Here is a 25826-nt window from a genome sequence, read left to right as displayed (position 1 = left end):
TCTAGATCCTGATTGTGGTGGTGATTACATAAATCTACACGTGTGATAAAACTGTAGAGAACTGCAAACACATATACACACACATCTATGCACATTAAGTGGGTGAAATAAAGTCTGTGGATCATATCCTTGTCTTGCTACTAACCTCTAGTCATAGAAGATGTCACCACTGGGGGAGGCTTGGGTGAAGGGTATGGGAGACCTCCCTTGCTGTGCAACCTCTTGTGAATCTATAATTACTTCAAAAATAAAAGAATAAAAAAAGGCAAGGGAATCTCTCTCTCTCTCTCTCTCTCTCTCTCTCACACACACACACACACACACACACACACACACACACTCACCCTAAATTCCAGGGCTTCTCAAACTTTTCTACCCAAGTACTCCTAATCTAGGAGAGAGGGTAGGGGATAGGATACTCAGGAGCAGAGCTGAAACAGAGATTGCTTTATCTTAATAAACATGGAAATCTTGCACCCCTTTGTAATCCAATGTAATTTTAGAAAAAAATATTAAAAAAAAAAAAACCCACTGATTTTCTGAGAAGGCACACAGCATTTATCTTGTGGTTTTTACCCACCCACTGGCACGCCAACTTTAGCCCAGTTTGAGAAGAATAGATCTAAACCCTCTCACACATATGGTATATATCTAACCCTTTTACTGAGCTCTTTCCCCAAGCCAATGTGTACAGTCATTTATGTACATAAACACTCTTATTTCTGACTTTATTTTCCTATCCTTCTTTTCCCATTCCAAATCGTCTGTGGACCAAAGTAGGAATAAAAATGCATTTTAAATGTATAAATATATATCCTAGCCTTGTCTCAGTCACTTTGCCAACAGAGTAAATGAGGAGTGAGCTGAGATGGTACCTGTTTTGGTTGGTGGAAGCCAGAAAGGAACTGGGAATTGAGAGCTGTTTTGTTCTGTCTTGTGTGTTTTTGTCTTTAGTAGGAGAGATCTAACAAACAGCCCAAGTGGAATAGAGAGGAAGGAACTGGAAAACAAAGTTACTTTTACATTGAAAAACATCTGCTGAGGCACCTGGGTGGCTCAGTTGTTAAGCGTCTGCCTTCGGCTCAGGTCATGATCCCAGGGATCGAGCCCCACGTCGGGCTCCCTGCTCGGCGGGAAGCCTGCTTCTCCCTCTCCCACTCCCCCTGCTTGTGTTCCCTCTCTCACTGTGTCTCTCTGTCAAATAAATAAATAAAATCTTAAAAAAAAAAGAAAGAAAAATATCTGCTAGGAGACAAGAACAAATGAAAATATTGATTTATTCTCCAAAGAAGGCTATTGGCAATTTTATTCCTGCGTTTCTGTTATTTTCATATGGAATGATGTATCCTAATTTTTTTTAATGTTCTAATGCAATGCTCAGGGGGAAATTACTTCTGGAGTGTATACAACAGACACATTCTTAAGCCACTCTGTCTTTGTTAGGAATTATAGCGTCCCTGTTGGCTGGCTCTGACATTTTTACTGAAATTATTAGAGAAAGACAGATTCAATCACACCCCGTACTAACAGCTAAGGAGAAACACTGCGACTGTTTACGATGAGCAAAAACATGAAGTCACTGGGTAAAGCATCAAAGCGAGGGAAATAGGGTCGCACTTACACCACAGAGAAAGGCAGCTGGCGCTGGTCCCCCTTTCCATGAAGAGGAAAAGAGGGGCGCATTCCACAAGTGCCAATGAGTACAGTATAAGAAATTCAGTCAACGTAAGAATACAAGCCGGCGGTTTGGAAATCTTCACAACGCCTTACCTCATCGGTGCTGATGATAAGCTGGGACCAGCTGTTCCACTCTGGGCATTTGTCTCTGTCTTCGAAGGTGACGTGGTCGGAGTTCCAGCAACAGTGCTCATGGTTAAACCAGAATCCCTCCGTGCATATGCCTTCTTTTAAGTCTGTCATCCAATGAGCAGAAATGTCTATCAAGCCAGCTAAGGAACCTGATTTGAGGCAAGGGAAGGGAAGGCCAAAGTTGTCAAGAGAAAATGAGGGAAATGGCAGCAAAATAATGGACAAGCCATAAACTTTCCGGCTCCGCCTGCAAACTCTTTCTGATGGTCTGTCTGCTTGATTTCCACCTATCACCTCCAAGACATTTCGCCTATTAAATGCCTATTCAAGGGGCACCTAGGTGGCTCAGTTGTTAAGTGTCTGCCTTCGGCTCAGGTCATCTTGGGGTCCGGGGATCGCTCCCCTGCTCAGCAGGAAGCGTGCTTCTCCCTCTCCCTCTCCCACTCCCCCTGCTTGTGTTCCCTCTCTCACTCTCTCTGTCAAATAAATAAATAAAATATTTTTTAAAAAAATAAATAAATGCCTATTCAAGAGGGGGTTAAAAAAACACAAAACACTGTCTGCATTGAACACCGTGTCTGTAGAATTTCTACATAGGGGGAGCTTGGGGGAGGGCCAAGTGGCTGGGTGGGAGCAAGGGGTGAGTGGATTTGCCTTTTAGCTGATTTACACGGCCAAGACTCTGCTTTACCTCACAGTTGCTGGATACTGATCTCCGAAGACAGTCATATTTCTTAAAGAGCATTTTATTCTCACTATTTACAGAAGACTGAGAAAATGTGAATTGCCTGCCTTGAAGACTCTTATATGATCTTTGTCTGAGATGGCTAGGGGAAGGGAGCTGACAAAGACTATGGAGAGGAGAGCTCAGCCTTGTTAGCGATCCTGCTCCATGGACAAGGGAACCTGAGCCATGGCAGGAAGGCATTCGAGGCTGAGGGAAATGAACTTGAAAAAGCACATGGAAAGTTACATGAAGCTACAGACATGTCGAAGCCTCCTGAGCCTCGCACGTGAACATCCCAAAGTTTTCATAGTGAGAAAGGAGCAAACAATATTATCTGCAGAACAGCCACCAAAGGCAATTCTGAGAAGCTGAAGAGTGAATGGGGAATTATGTGCTATGGTTAACAGACTGGTAGGGTTAAGATCGTTATAGTACTTTCGATTCTGGCCTTCTCATCATTTCTGTCGTCCAGACAAAGAAACTCTGGCCTAAAGAAATGAAATGGTCTAGAATCACGCTTTCGGGAAATAGCAAAGACACCATAAAATTCACAGCCCCTGAATTCCCAGACTGTTCTTGCATTCAGACACACTGCTTCTATTGTTGCTCTGCGATGCTTAAAAACAAAATGCCCTGTGTGTTCGAGGGAAAGAAAAATATTCACTGGCCACCGAGTGACAAGAAATAACGTTAAAAAGTTGAGGATATTACGCCTACATTCCAACAGGCTGGAGGCCATGTCACGTGTATATTTGGGTAGGTGCTAAAAGTGTTAACACAGGTTATTTACATACTTGAATAACCTAGTCAAATCTAACACCTTGTTTGACACCTCCTCTCGGCCACACCCACCTTCTCCGCCTTCTTTTTTTTTTTTTTAAGATTTATTTATTTATTTGAGAGAGAGAGAATGAGAGAGAGTACATGAGAGGGGGGAGGGTCAGAGAGAGAAGCAAGCTCCTCGCTGAGCAGGGAGCCCGATGAGGGACTTGATCCCGGGACTCCAGGATCATGACCTGAGCCGAAGGCAGTTGCTTAACCAACTGAGCCACCCAGGCGCCCCACCTTCTAACTCTTAACCCTAACTCTTAATTCAGAAAATTAACATGTGTTACAGAGTTTGGCTTATTCTCTGGTTGTTTTCGTGTGAGCCTGTCTTACTCTACCTAATGCCAGTACCCTCAATCCTATCCTCCCTTTTCCTGCTATTTTGCCTTCTTTTCCCGATGGGCCCCTTCTTCCCAGGTGACAAATTTTATCAGGTTTCCCTTACCCTACAGAACAAAATGCTTTCCCTTAACCTCGTTACCGTTCCAAGCTTCTGTCCCTTCTCTCTTTCCAATGGCCACCAAATAGCTCCGGAACTTCTACGTTGGTCGCTTCCTCTTGAAATCTGACTCCTAATATTTATGAGATAGTTTTCCAAGGTCACTGGTATCCTACTAACTGCTGAACTTTATAACCTTTTCTCAGCCCTCCTGCTTCCCTTCAGCCTCTCTGCAATACTTAGCATTACAGACCACTGGGTCTATCATTAGCCAACTCTAAACTGGCCAGACCACATTCTCTCTCCCGCGCGAGCCTGTAGGGGTAGCACTAACCCCCGAGACCACGGGTTGGCAAACTATGGTCCAGGGGTCAAATCTGCCTCTATGCTTGCAGGTAAAGTTTTGCTTGGTCTCAGCCATGCTCATTTCTTTACCTCTTGTGTCTATGGCTGCTTTTGCCCTAGGGAGACCATTTGGGCCACGAACCCTAAAATATTCACCATCTGGCCCTTTACCAAAAAACCCTGCTGACCCCTTCCCTAGATAATCTTTGAAAACCCAGCTATGGCTGAGCCCTGCTTCATTTGCAGCAATCGTCTTATGCTCTGTGGCTCATACAACATCTCCAGGTAACAGCAGCAGCGTTGTTAACAACTATGGGCACCGTGCTGAGCACAGTCCGTGCTAGATCTCATCGACCCACTATTCTGTCGTCACAGCAAACGTGCACTATACGTACTCTTACGAGCCCCATTTTACAGATCAGTAAACTAGAGCTGCCAAGGGTTAAGAAATTTGCCAAAAGTCACAAAACTATCAAGTGCCAGGGCTGGGATTCAAGTCCCAGTAGCTGCAAAGCAGAGCCTGTGCTGACGGCCATTTTATCCTATCTACCTCCAGGTTTCCCACCTAACTTCTCTTTCAGCTCAATGTTCCAGATCCTCCTAGGCCCATCGTTTAATGCCATTAAGGATACAACCCTTAGTATCTCTGCCAGGTATTCTTGGCTTTCTGCTTTCCTGGTGGGAGGGGAAGCCTGCCTGGAAGCTTGCTTTAAAGCTGTATGGGCACAGGGCACCTGGGTGGCTCAGTTGGTTAAGCGACTGCCTTCGGCTCAGGTCATGATCCTGGAGTCCCAGGATCCAGTCCTGCATCGGGCTCCCTGCTCAGCGGGGAGTCTGCTTCTCCATCTGACCCTCCCCCATCTCATGTGCTCTCTCTCTTTCTCATTCTCTCTCTCTCAAATAAATAAATAAAAAATCTTAAAAAAAAAAAAAAAAAGCTGTATGGGCACAGCAAGGGCACTATTCCTAGTTAGACTGCATTACTTGGAGTGGCTTGGGAGGTTGACGAGATGACAGGAAAAGGTAGTACCATCCCACTCGTCCGCCAGCATGAAAGAGTGAGATCATAAGTTTCTTGAGGGCATGGGCCTTATCTTCTATGTTGTTCTTCACCACCAAATGAGAGAGCAGATGTTTAAGAAATAGCTACAAAAAGCTCCCAGCAAGTTCTCTTCTATATCTCCTCTTACACACCCCACGTAGTATGTGTTTAAAAAAAAAAACAAACAAAAACTGATGGTCTCGGAGCGCCTGGGTGCCTCAGTTGGTTAAGCATCTGCCTTCAGCTTGGGTCGTGATCCCCGGGCCCTGGGTCCTGGGATCAAGTCCCAGTCGGGCTCCCTACTCAGAGGGGAGCCTGCTTCTCCCTCTGCCCCTCCCCTGCTCGTGCTCTCTCTCTTTCTCTCTCAAATAAATAAAATCTTTAACAAAAAAACCCTCGATTGTCTCTATTAGAAGGACTCCTCCTCAAGACAATCACTGGAAGGCATTTTGATACATTTCCCCTTTTAACCGCATTTATTTAAGGAAGGGGATGCAAGTATTAGTATCCCTTTACAGACGGGAACACTGAGCTTCCTCAAGGTCCACCAGCAATTTATTTCATGTAGGAAAACCGTAAAGCACAGCACTCAACTCAGTTCATGACTTGGGGAGAGAACACACCACAATTTTAGGAGATTTGTTTAGAAAACAAACACAGGGGGCGCCTGGGTGGCTCAGTCGTTAAGCGTCTGCCTTCGGCTCAGGTCATGATCCCCAGGGTCCTGGGATCGAGCCCCGCATCGGGCTCCCTGCTCTGCGGGAAGCCTGCTTCTCCCTCTCCCACTCCCCCTGCTTGTGTTCCTGCTTTCAAAAAAAAAAAAAAAAAAAAAACAAACACAGTTTACCATACCTGATAAGAGCCCAATAAGTAGCATTAACAACCAGCCAGAAAACGCATCGCTCACACTGTGAATTAAGGCCCATGTCGACTCTTTGCTTTTATTGGTAATCTAGGGAGAAATGAGAAAAAATTGGTACACTCTATACACACGCTTGCTTTTTCACCTTAAAATGCACAGTAAAGAAACACAAAGATAAATCTGTTCATTAGGCAGAGAGACCAATCTGGAGTTACTTCTCAAATAATCTCGGGGAGAACTGACCTCATCGGGAACTTGGGAGGTTTACTGAAGCTTGTCCTACTGAACCCCACCTTTCTCTGCAGTATTGCAATGGCTCCAAGTACCTTAGTCAGGGATTCCCCATTCAGCTGCTAGTTCTCTATCACCTCAATTTGTTTTGCTTTTTGCAGTGGTCTCTGTCTACCCCAGACATCCGATATTCTAAGAATGGTCTCCTGACTCACGGGAAATAGGCTGACTGTTTTTCCAATTGACAAACACGGGCTTATTTGAGGGGTGAAAGTACAGTGTGAGGTTTTCTGTTGGGGCTGTGCTTCAGGTCAGGCAAGTTCCAAGACTTGCTCCCCACACCGATCACAGATACTAAATGGTATCAGGGATGCATCGCTGCATTTTCAAAAACCTGCTGAGAAGGGCGCCTGTGTGGCTCAGTCAGTTAAGCGTCTGCCTTCGGCTCAGGTCATGATCCCAGGGTCCTGGAATTCAGCCCCGCATCAGGCTCCCTGCTCTGCGGGAAGCCTGCTTCTCCCTCTCCCTCCCCCCCCTCACCCTGCTCATGCTCTCTCTCTCTCAAATAAATAAATAAAATCTTTAAAAAAAAAAAAAAAAACTGGGGCACCTGGGTGGCTCAGTCGTTAAGCGTCTGCCTTCGGCTCAGGTCATGATCCCAGGGTCCTGGGATCGAGCCCCGCATCGGGCTCCCTGCTCTGCGGGAAGCCTGCTTCTCCCTCTCCACTCCCCCTGCTTGTGTTCCCTCTCTCGCTGTCTCTCTCTGACAAATAAATAAATAAAATCTTTAAAAAAAAAAAAACCTGCTGGGAATATCTGAGGCTAATTGAGAGGTGCAGAAACGTCTACCTTTCTGCCCTAGCCTCCTCAATTTAACCCTTCAGTGCCCACATTTCAAAACCAAGCATTCTGACAGCTTTGTCATTGTCCCCCTTCTCTGCACCTCTATTTCTTATCTTTGAAACTGTGACTTCGTTACCCCATCTTCATCTATAGCACTATCACAAAAATGATAAATTATTATAAACACTTTAAAAGCATTTTAAAAATTCATTTTGAGGGGCGCCTGGGTGGCTCAGTCGTTAAGCGTCTGCCTTCAGCTCAGGTCATGATCCCAGGGTCCTGGGATCGAGCCCCACATCGGGCTCCCTGCTCCACGGGAGGCCTGCTTCTCCCTCTCCCATTCCCTCTGTGTTCCCTCTCTCGCCGTGTCTCTCTCTGTCAAATAAATAAATAAAATCTTAAAAAAATAAAAATTCATTTTGACCTATGACTTTAAGTTTCCAGTTTTAGTGCTGAAAGTAGATGAGGTGATTTTTTTTCTGTGACAGTGTTTCCAGTCTGATGATGAACAGTTTAATGCAAAAAAAAAAAAAAAAAAAAGTCCCTTTTGATCACTTGATAAACACATTCTAATTGATTTTGAATTATTGTTAATTGGCATAATGTGTCTCAGATGTGACCATTTTCAGAGAGTGGGAAATATGCCTTTGTCATATCCCAGGTGACTTTCACAATGTAAATAACATGCTGAATATGCAAGTGATGACAAATTGAACTATGAATTACAGATGGCAGAAATTCTAAAGCCTGCCTGATGAATTGATATGATAGAGTATGTGCGCATGTTTCCAAACAGCAGCAACCTTATGAAAATCATGGAGTGTTTTTGTGGGGATCCCCTTTTTCAGTTAGGATAGAAAATTAAGTGAGATGATCACAAATCCAAGGATTACATAGGAATTTCTCAAAGCCTCTCCCGGGGACAACCTGACTGCGAGGCTCCGGTGATCATGAGAAAACCAGTCAGGAGATGGAAATGGCTTAAGAATATGAAGCTATCTGCCCCTGACTGCTCAGGAGACTTGCCTGGCTCTGAGAGAAGGAAATCATGAACACGGGAGAGAGTGGGGCCAACTTAAAAAAAATCTCATTTTAAATTTGGACTCAAAGCAGAAATAGTAAGAAAAAAAAGAACCACACCTAAGGTTGGTTGAAGGAATGTCTCACCAGAGGATCACCCACTGAACTAGGATCACTGGGGCTAGGGCTCTCCCTTTCTAATAAGCTCTCCGTCAGGCCCTGATGCGAGCTAGAAATTGTGAATTCCCTGATTTAAATGATACACAGCAACAAGTTAAAGACAGACTGCTTAAAGAGGTTTTCATGGGACTCTGGCAAGAGAAAAGTGGGGAAATTCCCTCACCAAATTCAAAGGAATCTGTGTCATAGCCATGAGCACCATCTTACTACCTATCACATTTAATTAATGCCCTTAATTTGAATTTGATTGGTCTTGTGGGTTTGAGTCGAATGCGTACATTCTGTTTTATGGTTGTACAAGAGCCATAATCACAAGGACTTTATCCCGTAGGCTTCAGTAAACACCAGGGCTCTGAGGTTTGTTTGTTTTTTCTTTTATTCCTTTGAAAGAAGCCCCCTTTCTTTTCTTAGTTCTAAAACTCCTGTTTCAGGGAAAACCATAAAAAGGAAATGAGATTGAGGAAGAAGATCTCTGAAATGCACTTCGGTCCCCTCCACCAAGTTGGTTTTTACCTCTTTGCTAGGCACTTATACTCACGTCAGGGCTGCAAGGATCCTTTCCAACTACCTTACTACAGGAAGATAAATCACCGTTAAATAGAAATTCTTAAAATCACATACAAGATGCCCTAAAAATAAAAGTAAGGTAAAAAATAAAACCCTAGTTTTATTTGCCAGTAGACACCAGATTCAGCTACATCCAGGGCTGAAGGAAAGCACACATGTTAAGAATACGTATCTTCAACTTCTTCCCCTGGTGCTCCCTGACACTTAACTCACGTACCATCTTTGTTCTTACCTCTCGGTGCCTATCCCGGTCCCGTGACTTTTCCCTCACCCAGTCAATTGTGTTGAAATCATCATAGGTCCCCACACCAGGGATTGGCTCCTCCAAGAAGTCCATCATCCTATTTGAAGAACCTATTCCTCCACCATTGTATGACCTGTCCTCTGTATTGAACAGGAAACAGACATTAGTGCCTCAGACACTGTAAACACTTTAATACCTCCCTGCTGAGTACCAAAAGGTGAGTCCTTAAACCATCGGATGATTACAATTAGGGTGTGCTGATAAAGCAATATAATCATTGGTGGGAACATCCATCATACTTAGAGGCTTCTGTGGTCTAGGCACAAAACGGTGAGTGCCTTCAGGCCGTATAAATGGAAAGGGACAGATGAACAGGACAGTACAAAGGGGAGAATTGACAGGAGTTGAAGTGTAGTGGGAAAGGATTTATGAAACAAAATAAAGGAGCGCGCAGAGCAGCTTAGGTATTTCAGTTTCTTTTATGGAAGGGAGACAAAAGGGCCAAAGGTCTTTGCAGACATATCACATCAGAAACCATTTTGCATGTGTAAGGCAGTAATTCAATTCTGGGAGGTGGCTTTTGCCTGAGTGGGAATGCCAAAGAAAGCATGTCAGCCTCTTCAAGAGTTAAGCTGGCTGGAATGTACACATTTCCCTTCAATAGGTGGAAGACTTTGATCCCTGATGTAATGGGCTTGTAGAAACTTTTACTGAGTATGTCAGAACAGCCCAAGACTTACAAGTAGAGATTCAAAGACCAGTGCACAGCTTGGCGATGGGCTGTTCCTCTCTGATCCTTCAATGGAAGCAACATACCCACTTGCCCACCTGCAGTCCTTTATCTGCTTAGCTTTCAGCGCTTCTATTACAGTCACTTATGCAAATGTTCTGTCTTCCTTTCTAGACCGGAAGCTCTTTGAGGGCAGCCCCCTATCTGAGTCATCATTGCCTTCTCGCATCTAACACATAGCCAAGATTCAACAAATACCAGCGGAATCAAAGTTTATTTGCCAAACGGTGGGGATGAGAAAGAAGTATTCAAACTCAGGAGCTGTACACACACAAGGTCACTTAGTATTGCTTGACAAACTTGTTCCAAATATTTCCACCTGTCCTCTGGTGAAACAGTATTTCTCTATTAAACACAAAATGTAAAACAGTATTCAGGAATTTATGCAAACGCGAGCTGAGGAAAAAATGCAGAGTAATGCTATCATTGAACTCAACCAGCCAAAGCTCACATTCGCAGCATCAACCTTAGCAGGGACAAAGCTTCATCCAGACTGTTTGGTGATGAATCCCTCCGCAGAGAAGGCCAAAGTGGGCCTGAGCTGACACCCAGCTCCCTCCTACCCAGCCTCGTCCCCATCTTCACTCCAAACTCCTACAGACACTTCAGCACTGTAGTAGGGTAAGTGGAAATTAACCCCCAAGCTGTACCTGACTTACAAACTGTCAGTCTTCCAAATACCTCATCTGGTATACCTTTCACCAGCAGCACACACATTTAAAAGGAAAAGCTCTGCAGAATCCAAATCATATTGAGGGTGGGAGTGGGGGTGGGAGTGGGGGTGGGGCTGGAGTGGAGGAGGGGAGCAAGTTAATCTTAAAACCCCCTAATCAAAGTCCTTTCCATATCTTCCAGCCTACCTGGCTGTAAAATGGTTGGCTGCTGAATCACCAGCCCAGAGTTTCCTATCGTGTCAGTGGCATACTGATAAACATTAATGCTGGTGTGTTTGAGAGCATGGAGGGGAACAGCCAGCTAGGAAAGGGGGGCAGAAAGAAAATAAAGTATGGTGGGGGGGGGGGGCGGGGAAAAAAAAAAAAAAACAAGCTGTTTCAACTCTCGAGACAAATGCTGACATGAACATAGGACACCAAACAACCAGAAATTGACTTTTGAAAGCAGGTTAATGCTCCAAATGAATTTGCTCTGATTCAAGGGCTCTCCTTTCAGGAGAAATTTAGAGAGGATTCGGTGAAACTGATTTTTAAAAGCACCCAATAGCTATCTAAGGTTACACGATGTATCAAAGGAGGCCCCCCGGCTCTAAGGACATTAAAAATGAAGCTCTGCAACAGCTTCCTAACAGGAAAGGAAAGAATCCTATTACATCACTAGGTAACATGAGCACTGCATCATCCTTCTTTGTAGATAGTCTCCTGTTAGCAATGCAAATTGTCAGGCAGCTCTGCAAAGAGCCAGCAGTGATCAGAAGCCGAGAAACAGACTGCTTGTGATTCTCCAGATCCCCTTCTCCCTGGGGTCACACTTCGGTCCTGGGCTGGGCTCAAGTCGGCTTACCTTCAATCACAGCTTTCTTTTTTTCTGCCTCAAGGAAGAAATAACCTGGGCAGCCCGCATTTGGCCATTTAGGTTGCGGCGCTTTTCTAGAAGGAGCCCCGGGAGGCACTGCTTTAGAAGGGCACTTGCTGCGTTCTCTGCCTTTTGCAGGAACAAATGCCACCTAAGGCACCACCAGTGTTCCCCGGGCGGTCAGAATGTGATGTCACTGGTGGAGTCACGTGACCAGACCCTTGGACCAGCCTTGGAGAAAGGAAGATTTTTTTTTAACCGAGCAGTGGCGCCTTAAAGATGTAGTCTCATCTAAACCAAGGCCGTCCCACGGGGGCCGCCAGGTCAGTTCACAAAACCGGGGTGCAGGCAGGCTTCAGTCTTTAGACCTTATTTAGCAGCAAATCTAGGGAGGCAAAGTAGGGCTATCTGAGAGCACTCAGGCGAGTTACAGGGATCCTAAGTTAAAAAGGGAGAGGGGCAAATACAGAAAAGCCTTTTTAAAGAAAACGCCCTGGAGAGCAAAAACACGGAGGAAATCTCAGACATGTGACGCTGAGTGAGAGATGCCAAACACAGGGGCACATAGCGCGACTCTCTCCACAGAAGTTTGAAACCAGGCCAACCTACATTATGCCGTTTTAGGGCGCAAATGTAAGTTGCCACATTACAAAGAGAAGCAAGGGAATGACAAAAGTACAGAGGAGGGGAAGGGGTCGCCTTCTGGATGGAGCACATGGTGAGGGTGGGGCTTCGAAATGCCGGTAATTTTTCTTGATCTGAGCCGTAGTTACCTGAGTGCCCACATGATAATCATTCTTTAAGCTGTACGCATATGTTCTATGTCCTTCTGTGTATACATCATAATTAGAGAAAATTATGGAAACGGAACTGCATGTGAACTTACTATACAAGCTCAGCTCTTTAATAGCACCTAGTAACTTAAAAGCTCAGATTACAGTCAAGAAAATGAGTTGTTTCATAGTATTTAGTTCTCTACCCAGAAAGCAACATCAAATCTGATCTCACTAATCCAAACTGGGTAAAACTAGCTATTTCAGCTGTGAAAATAAATGCGCTACTACATTTGCATTATTTAAAAGACTCTCCCTGGGGCGCCTGGGTGGCTCAGTCGTTAAGCCTCTGCCTTCGGCTCAGGTCATGATCCCAGGGTCCTGGGATCGAGCCCCACATCGGGCTCCCTGCTCGGCGGGAAGCCTGCTTCTCCCTCCCCCACTCCCCCTGCTTTGCTCCCTCTCTAGCTGCGTCTCTCTCTGTCAAATAAATAAAATCTTTTTTTTAATTAATTAATTAAATAAATAAAAGGCTCTCCCTTCCCAGGCCCTATTCCTAAGGCGATTCTTCAGCAGGTCTTAATTAACTGTGCAATAAGGCCAGTCAAGTAAAGGAGACTGAAACAGCCACCTCTCAACTTCCTCAGTGAATCCGCAGGACAGTTGCTGTTAAACACTAATAATCAGACCTAAATGTAGGGGTCTGAAATGTTGTGATCACTCTCATCACTTCTTAGGACCCGATGCATCCTGAAATGTTAATACTGCAAAACCTTATGAAATGTTAGGGACTTCGTGAAACCTGTGTGCTTTGGGTCCGGTCCATCGTTATCGTAACATCTCAGTCTCTTGATGAACTCAACTAGCATTAATGAGAAGAATTAAAATGAAGTGGCAACTGATAGTATTTGTGAATGAACTGCAAAGCCTGAAAATCAAAAGCGATTTGTGGCCCAAGTATGATTGCGTTATACAACTGTACTTTTAGAAAAGTGTGTCTATCTTACTCAAAGAGCGTAACATGCCCAAACTCATAAGCCTCCTTCAAAGTCATTCTTTATTAAATAGGATCCTACCAGTAGTTTCTGAAGGTAACTGTAACTGCAGAATTCACTTATATTATCTGGTAAGATGTATGTTATCTCACTAGATGATTTTACGCTTCAAGATACTATGTTTTGGTATTTATAAAATGTATAGTTCTTCAATGTACAGTGACTGAATTGTAGGACTGGTACCGTGTTCTAGTAACTTTTGATGTAAGTTCACGTGTTTTTCAAATGTTACATCTAGGGGAGGGACTTTATTATTCCATGTAAATTTACTTCCTTTGAAAACTAGGTCTGGTAGCTACAATGCAGTCCTTGTACTAAAATGAGATTTAATTTAATTACAATTCCCCTTTGTGCCAAATTTGTAATCTCTAGCATATGTTCACGATACAGACTGCCAGGCGTAGGTCCATTGATATTATTGTGAAAATAAGACATTTTAGAAATGCTTACCAATTTGTAATGCAGCCTATGATAAAAACCAAAAAACATAGTTAACATTTCGGGACAAACAGAGTTATGTTTCTGGAACACAGATGTGATCAGATCACCTTCTGATTTCTAAAATGTCAGTGGCTCCTATAACAATGTTTTTTTTTTTTTATTTTAATTCCAGTGTAATTAACATACAGTGTTATATTTGTTTTTAAAACTTTCAGCATAGGGAGGCCACTTAATGGGCATTTGGCACAAGTGTAGACCCAGAATTTTTAAATATCCTCATAATTTTTAGAATAGGACAAATAAAATACTTAAAAGTACATAATAATAATGACGACAATGATGTTACAACTATTTTCGGTTTCATTAATGAGAGGGATTAAATTGTTTCCACTCTTTCACGGACATACCTATATCTGACTGGATGACAAACACCTTAAACTGTGGGTCATATGCCACATCGAACTGGTTTCTTTTCTCAGCATTTTTTTTTAACTTACTAGAAAGAAATGGTAAATTTATAAAACTTAGTTGTCAAGAATAGAAGCAGAGATTATCCCACTGGGGACCAACTACTGAGGTACAAAGAAAGTCACAAAATGCAAAAGGGCTTTTCAAAAAACAGTGTATTAAGAGTTAAGCTTCTGGTGTGTAAATTCTCTGCCGAGGAAGGAAGAGTAAAATTAAACGGGACCCTAAATGTCATATTGAGGTACTTAAGTAAGTCTAGATTTTTGCCTCCGTACCAAAAAAAGGTAAAACTTAACTCAAGTAAGTTTTGAAGGCATAGTGTGCTCTAAGTTACACATAAAACAATTTAATACTTTAATAGGAAAATGATTCAAGTTAAAGTACAATTAGATCTCAATTTGAATAATTTTTTTAAAGCCCCTAAAGGGTAATTTGCACTGCCTGAGTCTGGGAAAAAATGTCCAGAAAAAAGTCAACATTTAAACAGCTTTCCCAGTAGGTTACACTTAGGTCTAAAAACGTAACAATGGGTCTTTAGAAACACACCGCTTGAATGAGGAGGCATATAAATGAATGCATTTAGCTCGTTTCCCTTTATGGAAACTACTTTCTAGGTTTTTTTCCTACAAATCACATGATGCTTGAAACTAGACAACCCTGTAAAACACAAAAAAAGAAATTCCAATTTAAGAGTCATGTTTACTTCAATCCCTAACCAATATGCCGCTAGAAATTTACCTGGGGGGCTGAACAGTAACTGATTAAGTGAACTAGTTAAACACTAACGAAAACACAAGGGGAAAGAGGATGGAAGGAAACCTTGTGCACAGACCCTGAAATACTGCTTTAGTAATATGGCAGATGCAGGAGGGCTCACTTATTGGCTGGCAGCTGCCATAAGGAAGAACGAAACACTCAGAGAAATGGGGCAGGGCTCTTGGTATGTATCACAGAAGCCGAAAAAAAGTCCCATTTTTTAAAAATATATTTCAGTTTTTACAGGGATATATTGTATGTTTGCAATGCTGAAATGACACCTACAAAAAATTCAACACTCTACCTAGCATACGTCAGCAGATATTCATCTTGCGGTTATTTAAATTTTACCTTCATTCAACAGCATGTACTAAGAGCCTATGTATGCCATTTCTCACTTCCATATCTGCAGCCCCTTCCCTTCTTTTATTGGCTCATCCATTTTAGATCTCCCAGAAAGTTACGAACCCTTCCACACTCCATTCATCCCTAGGTTTGAGACTGCATTACAGTTGAAGCCCCAATATTAGTCAATACTTTTAGGACCTTTCTATCAACTTGAGCCTCCATTTTACTTCTAGTTTGCTTTCCCACTTACCCAGACCCAGGGGCTGAAAAGCAACTGTTGGTGGAGTAGCTCTCCCATCTAAGCCCTGGAGAGTATCACAGGACCATGTCATGCTTTAATACACTACCTTAGTTTGGCCCCTGGGACACGTATTCAAGGAGACTTTCCATTGATACCCATATGTACAGCCATACTGGTTGTTAAATACTGAAATACCTCCGGAGCTGTGGATAAATAACTACTTTTTCCTGAAGACTCTTCTCCCCGCCAACCATCCCCTAGAAGGCTCCTGAATGTTCCCCATGATTCAGCAGCTGGAACACAAGGAGGCCCCAGGACACTGCCAAGTGCTACATCTGGCATCCAGTCTGACTGGTCAGTGCCTGTGTTCATTTGCATACATTTCATTTCAGGACTGACTGCTTTGGTTTCTGTTCACAGCAGATTAAAACTTGAAGTTGTCTAAGAGGCAGGAAGGACAACAAAGAGGAAGCTCTCTATCCCAACTCTGCTGAAAGCTAGACAAAATAAGAGGTGGTGAGGGGCGCCTGAGTGGCTCAGTCGGTTAAGCGTCTGCCTTCGGCTCAAGTCACGATCCCAGGGTCCTGGGATTAAGTCCCACATCGGGCTCCTTGCTCAGCGGGGAGCCTGCTTCTTCCTCTGCCTGCAGCTCCCCCTGCTTGTGCTCTCTCTCTCTCTGACAAATATACAAAATCTTTAAAAATATATATTAGAAAATAAGAGGTGGTGAGAGATGCGGGTAATGGGACTGCAAAAACAGCAACAAATCTACTAAGTGAAGTTTGAGGATTCTGAGCAGTATACAGAAAGATGAGGCATGGCAGAAAGCAATAGGGAAAAGACTTTGGAAACAAGAAGGAATCTAGATTCTAAGACCACCCTTGGACTCCCCATTTCCCAATGGATACAGCTCTGTCCCCACTGGGTTGTAGACATGTGCGTGGGAGTGTAACTTTTACTCCTCCTACTCCCAGCATCTGCTCTAATTTGGAAGTTCCCAACCCAACCCACTTTCATTACCACTGGAGCCAGGATGCGAACTTCCAGTTATCAAAGCTGGGAGAAATGGCATGTGGATTTATGGCTTGGTATTGGTAGGCTCCCGCTGGACTAGAATGCCACAAAAATCCATGGAGAACTGGAAGTAGAAGGACTAGATTTGACAGAGTTGCCGAGGGGGTTGTCCACTTAAAGAAAACATCCCTCAGCTCCATTACTTGCTCTTCATTCCTTCCTTCTCAAATTTACACATTTATGGGATTGACAAAAGGACTGGGGAATGTCATGGGTAGGGAGACGCTGCCCTAAAATGCATATAACATACCCCAGGGTTGGGAAACCTCCTAGCTAGCACAGTCCTGTGTAATAACTTGTAATACTGTTTAAGAAGCCGCAGTTCTCTGCTTCTTCTGTCCTAAGTCTGTGTTGGTTTCTCTTTATTAATCTCCAGAAGGAAGTTGGGGACAAGAGATTAGCAATTATTCTTTGCAGGGGCAAAAACTTGGAGAGGAAATACCAATTAGGAGATTCTTCTTGGGGGCGCCCAGGTGGCTCAGTCGGTTAAGCGTCTGCCTTCTGCTCAGGTCACGATCCCAGGGTACTGGGATCGAGTCCCACATCGGGCTCCCTGCTCGGTGGGAAGCCTACTTCTCCCTCTGCCTGCCACTCCTGTGTGCGCTCTCTCTCTCTCTCTCTCTGACAAATAAATAAATAAATAAATAAATAAATAAATAAATAAATAAATAAATAAATAAATAAAATCTTTAAAAAAAAAAAAAAGGAGATTCTTCTTGGGCTCATGGAAACAGCGTGATGTCACGGACAGAAATAATGAGTTATAGATATAAAATCTAAGAACTGCTCTTAAAGAAACACATGTACCCAGCCACACCGATGTGTGTATGTTATTCAATGCAGCACTGTTGGTAGTAGCAAAACCTGGAAACAATGGAAGAGTCCAGTAATGGGGGCACAGCACAAGGGAAGAAGTAGACTGATATGAACTAAAATAGAAAAATCTCTCAAACACATTGTGTAAAAAAAGCAAGTCACAAAATAATAAGTAGAATATTTTTAAAAAGTATGTGTCTATGTGTTAACTGAAAGAGTCACATTGAATTATTTTTAGGGGTTATCTCTGGACTGGGAAGTAGGGGGGGTCTTTCACATTTTCTATACATGTCCATTGTTTGATTCTTTAATAGTGAGGTGTATCTATGTGTTACGTGGTGGTTCTGAAAAGAAAAATAATGACCAAAAAAATGATAGCGCAGCTAGAAGAGTAGAGACAGCACATTACAAAGGGCAGACTTTCATTCTGAGAGGCAGACCACTAGAGTATTTAGCAACAAAGCAGGTGACAGTGTCTGGAGAACACCAGGAGGAAAGCACCAAGAGGAAGATGACTTATGCAGTTTTTAAATGAAAGGCAATAGGAAGAAAGGCTTTGCCGACGGCCCTATTGTCCCGCAGTGAGAAGGTACAGATTCTGACCCTAGCTCCACAAATCACTAGTTTTACCGCCTTGGGCAATTGCCTTAATCTCTGTGGCTTTCAGGTTCTCCATCTGTAAAATGAGGGAGGATTAGCAAGCATGATTTTTAAGGTCCCTTCCAACTCTGATATTCTATCATTTTAGCAATGATTTTTTTTTTTTTTTTTTGGTCACTCATACATACACTGTGCTGCATGACTTGAGAAGACCTTAAGCTTTTGAAGAATTCCAAATGGCATTTTGATTGCATAGTTATCTGAGAACACCCTTCTGGCAGGATCATAAGATGGCACACTACCGATCTTTAGAAAAGTAAGACTCAGCTCATGAGCAAAGTATATGACAACCTGGGACCCAATGCTCTGGGGTCCCTTCAAGAGGGGACCAAAGTGGTTCCACTGGCTGAAAAACACACAGGGAGCTTCCAGATTCAGCTCTGGCAAGTGAAGAGCTTAGAAGTTGTCACTCCCCGGGGCTCGGTTGGTTGGGCGACTGCCTTCGGCTCAGGTCATGATCCCGGAGTCCTGGGATCGAGTCCCACATCGGGCTCCCGGCTCGGCGGGGAGCCTGCTTCTCCCTCTGACCCTCTCCCCTCTCATGCTGTTTCTCTGTCTCTCTTTCTCTCAAATAAATAAATAAAATCTTAAAAAAAAAAAAAAGAAGTTGTCACTCCCCATCCCTACAAAAAGAAAAAGCTGGACAAACTGAAAAGTCCCAAACTTTCCAGGGACCTGCCTGAGAATGAAGGCTGCAGGGGAAACTGCAACGCCCAAATCCACAGAGACGGGTTTATCCAAAAAGACACAAAGAGATCTGCTCACCTGAAGTAGAGACCAACTGAAGCAGCAACTGCTGCGGGGACACTCGAATGGCGACGCTGACGAACTGCTGAAGGCTGAGTGCAGACCCCCGTGAGAGTAAGAAACTTCTAAGGCTTGGCCGCCTGTGGGCTCTACCTCCAGGAACCCTACCAAGTTCTCACAGGGAAGATAAGAGAAAGATCCCCTCCTGGCTCTGAGGAGGGGAGGGGAAGAGTAATCATTGTGAAATTCCCCAGAGCTTTCTCTCTATCAAAGGCCTATGCTCCGGGCGAAATACTTTGCCTCAGCCTTCTCCCAACTGGGGGAAGGGCATTCCTCTCACTCCAGCAGAGAGAGAGAGAGAGAGACACCCCCCACATACCCCCCCACCCCTACCAGCCTTCTTGTCTCACCCAAAGGAAAAAAAAAGGCATATCAACAGGGGCCTGCGCTTCCAGGAAATGGACTGGGAATGCCGTGATCAGAACAGAAGTATGGGGCAGGGAGAACAAAAACTGTACCACTGGACGAAACCGTGTGAAAGTCACAGCCATAAGACACACGCCCAACAGACACTGAGATTTCACAGAAAATTATAAAAAGACCTGCTCCCACATATCTTACCACGACACCATAGGGCTCCGCGTAATGACAGTGGATTGCAGCTCAAAGAACTGAGCCACAGAATCTCTCAATAAGCTGCACTTAAAGGAAACTCAAAATCAAGAGGTGACACAAAAACAAGGTCACTACAAGGGCGCCTGGGTGGCTCAGGTCATGATCCCAGGAGGTCCTGGGACTGAGTCCCATGTTGGGCCCCCTGTTGAGTGGGGAGTCTGCTTCTCCCTCTGCCCCTCCCCCTCTACTCATGCTCCGTCCCTTGCTTTCTCTCTCTCAAATAAATAAATAAAATCTTAAAAAAAAAAAAATAGGGGCACCTGGGTGGCTCAGTCGGTTAAGCGGCTGCCTTCGGCTCAGGTCATGATCCCAGGGTCCTGGGATCGAGCCCCGCATCGGGCTCTCTGTTCGGCGGGGAGCCTGCTTCTCCCTCTCCCACCCCCCCTGCTTGTGTTCCTGCTCTCGCTGTCTCTCTCTCTGTCGAATAAATAAATAAAATCTTTAAAAATAAATAAATAAATAAATAAACAAGGACACTGCTACAAAATTTTAACCCTCTGGCACAGATGGTTACACCAAACATTAAACAGCCCAATGTGTGGCCACTTTACCATAAATTCACAATGGAATTAAACTAGAAACCAATAAAAAAATAGTTGGGAAATGCCCCAATACCTAGAAATTAAACAACATACCTCTAAGTAACCCACGGGCCAATGAAGTCTCAAGACAAATTACAAACTATTTTGAAGCAAATGACAATGAAAATACATGATATCAAAATCTGTAGGATGCAGCAAAACCAGTGCTTAGAGAGAAATCCATAGCATTAGGTGCATATATTAGAAAAGAAGAAAGATCTAAAATCAAAAGATCTAAACCTCACCAAAGAAGATACACAGATGGCAAAGAGCAAATGTAAAGATGTTCAACATCATTTGTCATTAGAGAAATGCAAATTAAAACAACAATGAGGGGCGCATAGGTGGCTCAGTCAGTGAAGTGTCTGCCTTCGGCTCAGATCTTGATTCCGGGGTCCTGAGATGGAACCCCATGTTAGGCTCCCTGCTCAGTGGGGAGTCTGCTTCTCCCTCTCCTTCGGCTTCTCCCCCAACTCATGCTCTCTCTCTCTCTCAAATACATAAATAAGATCTTTTTAAAAAATGAGCTACTACTACCTACCTATTAGAATGGCTAAAATCTAAAACACAGACAATACCAATCATTCGCACTGATGTGGAGTTAACAGGAACTCTCATTCATTCCTGGTGGGAATACAAAACAGTACAGCCACTTTGGAAGACAGTTTGGCAATTTCTTACAAAACTAAACATAGTCTCACCATATAATACAGCAATCACACACCTATATATTTACCCAACTGACTTGAAAACTTATGCCTGCACAAAAACCTGCACACAGATGTTTATAGTAGCTTTGGTCATAACTGCCAAAAGCTGGAAGAAATCAAGATCGCCATCAGTAGATAGGTGAAAGGACAAATTGCCATATATCCAGACAATGGAATACTATTCAGCAATGAAAAGGAGTGACATCTCAATACACACAAAGACATGGAGGAACCTTAAATGCATATCGCTAGGTGAAAGGAGCCAACCTGAAAGCCTACAGACTACATGATTCCATTTATTGACATTCTGGAAAAAGCAGATTGATGGAGATGAAAAACAGACTGGTAATTGCCAGGGGCTCAGAAGGGAGGTGGCTGAAGAGGTAAAGCACAGGGGATTTTTTTAGGGCAGTGAAACTGTTCTGCATGATACTGTAATAGTGCATACCTGTCACTATGCGTCTGTCAAAATCCACAGAACCTTATAGCACAGCAGACCTTAATTTACGCAATTTTTTTTTTAAATCCCAGGATGGAATGCAGAATGTGACAGAAGAATCTATATTACAAATTTGTGAAACAGCCTCACAGAAGGAGGTATTGAGGAAAAAGGTGCTGATCCAAGAAACTGGAACTGAGTGGAGTGTGTAAGGCTAAAGGCTAAAGAAATTGTGTATAAGTACTATATTCTAGCTGACAACGTAGCTTTCCATGGAGGGTAAGGGTTAACGATTTGAAAGCACCATACATGGGGGCACCCAGGTGGCTCAGTCGGTCAAGCGTCTGCCTTCAGCTCAGGTCATGATCCCAGGGTCCTGGGATCGAGCCCCACATCAAGCTTCCTGCTCAGCAGAAAGTCTGCTTCTCCCTCTCCCTTAGTCCCTCCCCGAGCTTCTACGAGCTCTCTCTCTCTAATAAATAAAAAAAATATTTTTAAAAAAAGAAAGCACCATACATGTACACTGGAAGAGAACAGTTAAATAATGGATGGTGGATAGCGGGAGCCAAGTTTCTCACTACTTGGAATGGGAGGTTACAAACAAGCATGGGAAGAGGCTAGAATGATCCATGTGTTAATGGAGCAGAATTACAGACATCAATACGATCTCATGTTTAGCTTAATGTAGACACGGATGGTCACATGTAGATAATATATCTACCTATAGATATATATGTAGACACGGGTCAGTACACACACACACACACACATATTTTTTTACTGAGTGGCTGAGAGTGCCTAAACCAATAATGCCCCAGTAGAAATGAGCACACCTACCACCCATATCTTCATTCCTAATACCATTCTCTACTAAAGGGAACCAAGGGGGTGCCTGGGTGGCTCAGTCATTAGGCATCTGCCTTCAGCTCAGGTCATGATCCCAGGGTCCTGGGATCGAGCCCCACATAGGGCTCCCTGCTCTGTGGGAAGCCTGCCTCTCCCTCTCCCACTCCCCCTGTTTGTGTTCCCTCTCTTGCTGCTGTGTCTCTCTGTGTCAAATAAATAAATAAAATCTTAAAAAAAAAAAAGGAACCAGGGCTCCTTGGAGAAATGGCACACTGCAGTGCCTGACAGTAAGTCCTCACGAAAACCCCACGGTGACAGGGCCGTGTCAAAGGGAAACAGAAAACTGAAAGAGCTCCAAATGGCCAAAGCTGGAAAAATTTGAACAAAATAAAGTAGAAATGGATTATAACCCAAAGTTTAAACAAATGAGTCCCTACTGACATAAATAAGTAGTTGAATAAATGGGAGAGAATAGACAAATGTCCCATGCAGAACAATTCCAAATAATTTCTGTAGATACTTTACCCTCAAGGAGGTGGAGCACAGCTCCCTAGTTCTTAAGTGTGGGCTATGCAGTGAATTCCTTCCATAGAGTACATTATGGAAAGGATGAAAAGCAAGTAACTTTACAGTGGAGAAAGCTGACACACACTACCTCAGCCAGAAGATCAAGGTTAAAATTGGCAGCCATAAGTCATATCAACAATATATAGCCTTGATACGATGTGATGAGAATGGCACTTTACTTCTACTCTTCCTCCCTAAAACCCATAACCCCAGTCTAATCATGAGATAAACATCAGACAAATCCCAATTGAGGGACATTCTACAAAATACCTGACCAATAATCCTCAAAACTGTCAACTGGTGCAGCCACTGTGGAAAACAGTATGGCAGTTCCTCAAAAAGCTACAAAGAGAACTACCCTTCTATCCAGTAATTCCCCTTCTGGGAATGTAACCAAAGGAAATGAAAACACTAACTTGAAAACACTAACTCCCATGTTCACCGCAGCATTATTTATAATACCAAGACATGGCAACAGCCTAAGTGTCCATCAATGATGAACGAATAAAGAAACTGTGGCATATACATATACAATGGAATATTATTCAGCTATCTAAAAAAAATGAGGAAATCCTACCATTTGTGACAGGACGGATAGACACCTGGGGCATTATGCTAAGTGAAATAAGTCAGACAGGAAGACAGATACTGTGTGATCTCACTTATATGTGGAATCTAAAAAAAAAAGTAAAAGTAAAAGAACTCATAGAAAAAGAAATCAGATTTATGGTTGTCAGAGGCAAGGGGCAGGAGGATGGAGAATTGGAGAAAGGTGGTCAAAAAGGTACAAACTTCCAGTTACAAGATAAATAAGTGCTAGGGATGGAATGTACAACATGACAGAATATAGCTAACAGTTTACACTGCTGTATGATATACAGGACAGTTGTTGAGAGAGTAAATCCTAAGGGTTCTCATCACAAGGAGAAAATTTTTTTTTTCTTTTGATTCTATCTATAGGAGATGATGGATGTTAACCTACTGCGGTAATCACTTCACAGTATACATAAATCAAACCATCGTGCCGTGAGCCTTAAACTTATACAGCGATGTATATCAATTATTTTGCAATAAAACTGGGTGGGGGAGAACACAGGTATGTAATAAAGTTTAAAAACTATGGGAAAAAACACCTGTCAAGGTCATCAAAAACAAAGAAAGTCTAAGAAACCATGGCAGCCAAGAGGAGCCCCAGGTGACATGAAAACTAAATGTCACGTGGTATCCTGGAAGGGACACCAGGTAAAAACTAAGTACATATGGATAAGGCATGTTCTTGAAATAAGACAAAAATGTAAATAAATAAGTGGGAAGAGATAAAAAGGCACAGATTCTAAAATCTGACCAGGTATTTTCCTATCAAGTAACCTAAAGGAAGCCCTTAAAGCCTGTGGCCATGATGATAAGCCTCATTTTGAGGGTTTGGCACAGAAAACTGGTATGGTTTATGGCCCCGCAGAGCTTTTGCTACAGGCCACTTTTTTTTTTTTTTTTTCAAGCTCAAAAAGCAGCAGTAACAATCACCATCCTCCCAGGCTAAGTATTTAGGGGAAGTTTGAATATTATGAGGGTGATGGATTCTCAAGTCCCTTTCCTTATCATAATAAGGACAAAAAAAAGTTTGTGCCATCCACACTTGAGTCAACTGGAGTGCTGACAGGAGCCCATGAGCTGCGACCCAAGATGTTTTTCCATTTCTCTCTGGAGGAATACTATAATCTTTCATTGCCGCACAGCAGAACAAACACACTGTTTCACAGCTTACTTGATGGATTTCACACAGTGTCATGTGCTTCATTTTCAAAGACATCTTTCCTTCCCTGGGACATGGGGAGGTTATGTTGAGGCCTGCAGGGGTGGTCTGGGCACGTTCTCCCACACGAGGGGGACTCGGCCAGCTCTCACACTCTGCCTGGGCTTTGAAGTCATCTGTGACTCTTCCAGTTTATTCTCCATATCGAATTGGTCCTATCAATCCCCCTTTTGAAATTTCTCTAGAAGTTATGTTCTTTCCTCTCCATTCCTGTTGTCTTAATTCAGGCCATTTGATCTTTTACCCAGATTATTGTTTAAAAAAAAAAAAAAAAAAACAGTTTAACTGGTCTTCCGGTCTTTGACCCACTCTTCCCCGGAATCCACCCTCCACACTGCCATAAATTCACAAAAACACCAATCTGATCATACCATTCCTCCGCTTTTAAATCATTTGATGACTCCTCGCTTACAAGATAAGGTCCAGAAGCACAGACCATCTAGACCTCACCCAGATTTCTAACTGGATCTCCCGCCTTATCCCCTGCTATCTTCCCCTCCTGCTCCAACCGTCATCATCTCTACCCCAGGAGCCTCAGACCCCAGATGCGCAGGTTCCGTGTTGCCGGAATAGAAAAGGCTCTCTCATGCTGCCGTGCCTTTACCCATGTGGCTCTCTCTCGCCAGGAAGGTCTCCTCACTCAACAATCTGAGAGGAGTGCAAGGCACGCGAGGTGGAAAGACAAGGAGGTGAGGGAAACGAGGGAATTGATGAGCATGACTAAAACAGCGCAGGGCTGGGTTCCTAAGATCTGGGTGCTCCATAAACACTGAATACCTGAATGGGTGAATGAATGAATTGCCAAACATGATGCCCAGGCTGCAGAGGCAGGCAAGTGAGAACGGATGGACTACTACGAGTACAGCTCCGAATTTCTTCCTACTACTCCAACCCTTTTTTCTATTTCCCTCCCCCTCCCCTTCTGTGAGACCTCCATGTTTATGTTTCTTCTCATTGGCAGACTACTATAACACTACCGCAGATGCACTTAACCATGCCATGCATAATTTATTTATTCATTCCTCATAAATCAATCCCTCTAGCCATCTGGAAAACAAGAACCACTTCTACTGCCTTTCAAGCTCCCTTTAACTAATCTTTTTAGTACGTGCTATTGTGCCTGGTACAAAATGTAGTATTTTATGCACAGCCGCACCACCGGTATCAAGGACTTTATGACCTTTTTTCTGTTGTCGTTTTTGTGTACATTAGGAAATCCCAGGTGAAAACATTAAATAAAGTAAGAACAATTAAAAAGCAAAGCAAGAAAATTCTATGACTACAGAGTATAGTAAATGGACCGATTTCTGTGTGGGGCTCATAGAAAACAGCTTCGCCGTTTTATGGTCAGACCTTGTA

General features: G+C 43.4%; 1 protein-coding gene across 3 annotated transcripts in view; it reads right to left on the bottom strand.

The window, feature by feature from the left end:
- Positions 1 to 25826, bottom strand: part of CLCN5 (chloride voltage-gated channel 5) — a 157513-nt gene that overhangs the window by 18762 nt on the left and 112925 nt on the right. For 2 of the 3 annotated variants that reach the window (XM_045877896.3, XM_045877907.3), the window contains exons 5-7: positions 9126 to 9277; positions 6043 to 6142; positions 1771 to 1958 (exon numbers count right to left, since the gene is read on the bottom strand). In XM_045877896.3, coding sequence (XP_045733852.1) covers positions 1771 to 1958; positions 6043 to 6142; positions 9126 to 9277 — 440 coding nt within the window. Of the gene's footprint in view, positions 1 to 1770; positions 1959 to 6042; positions 6143 to 9125; positions 9278 to 11445; positions 12537 to 25826 lie in introns of those variants that run through there. The other variant, XM_064574063.1, reaches the window with a different exon arrangement.

This window comes from Mirounga angustirostris, unplaced genomic scaffold, assembly GCF_029215605.1.
Source record: "Mirounga angustirostris isolate CCGP_5_RB_7025 unplaced genomic scaffold, mMirAng1.0.hap1 SCAF_11, whole genome shotgun sequence".
Classification (NCBI taxonomy): Eukaryota; Metazoa; Chordata; class Mammalia; order Carnivora; family Phocidae; genus Mirounga; species Mirounga angustirostris.
Note: the sequence above shows the minus strand (reverse complement) of the source record. Positions and strands in the feature narration are given on the sequence as shown.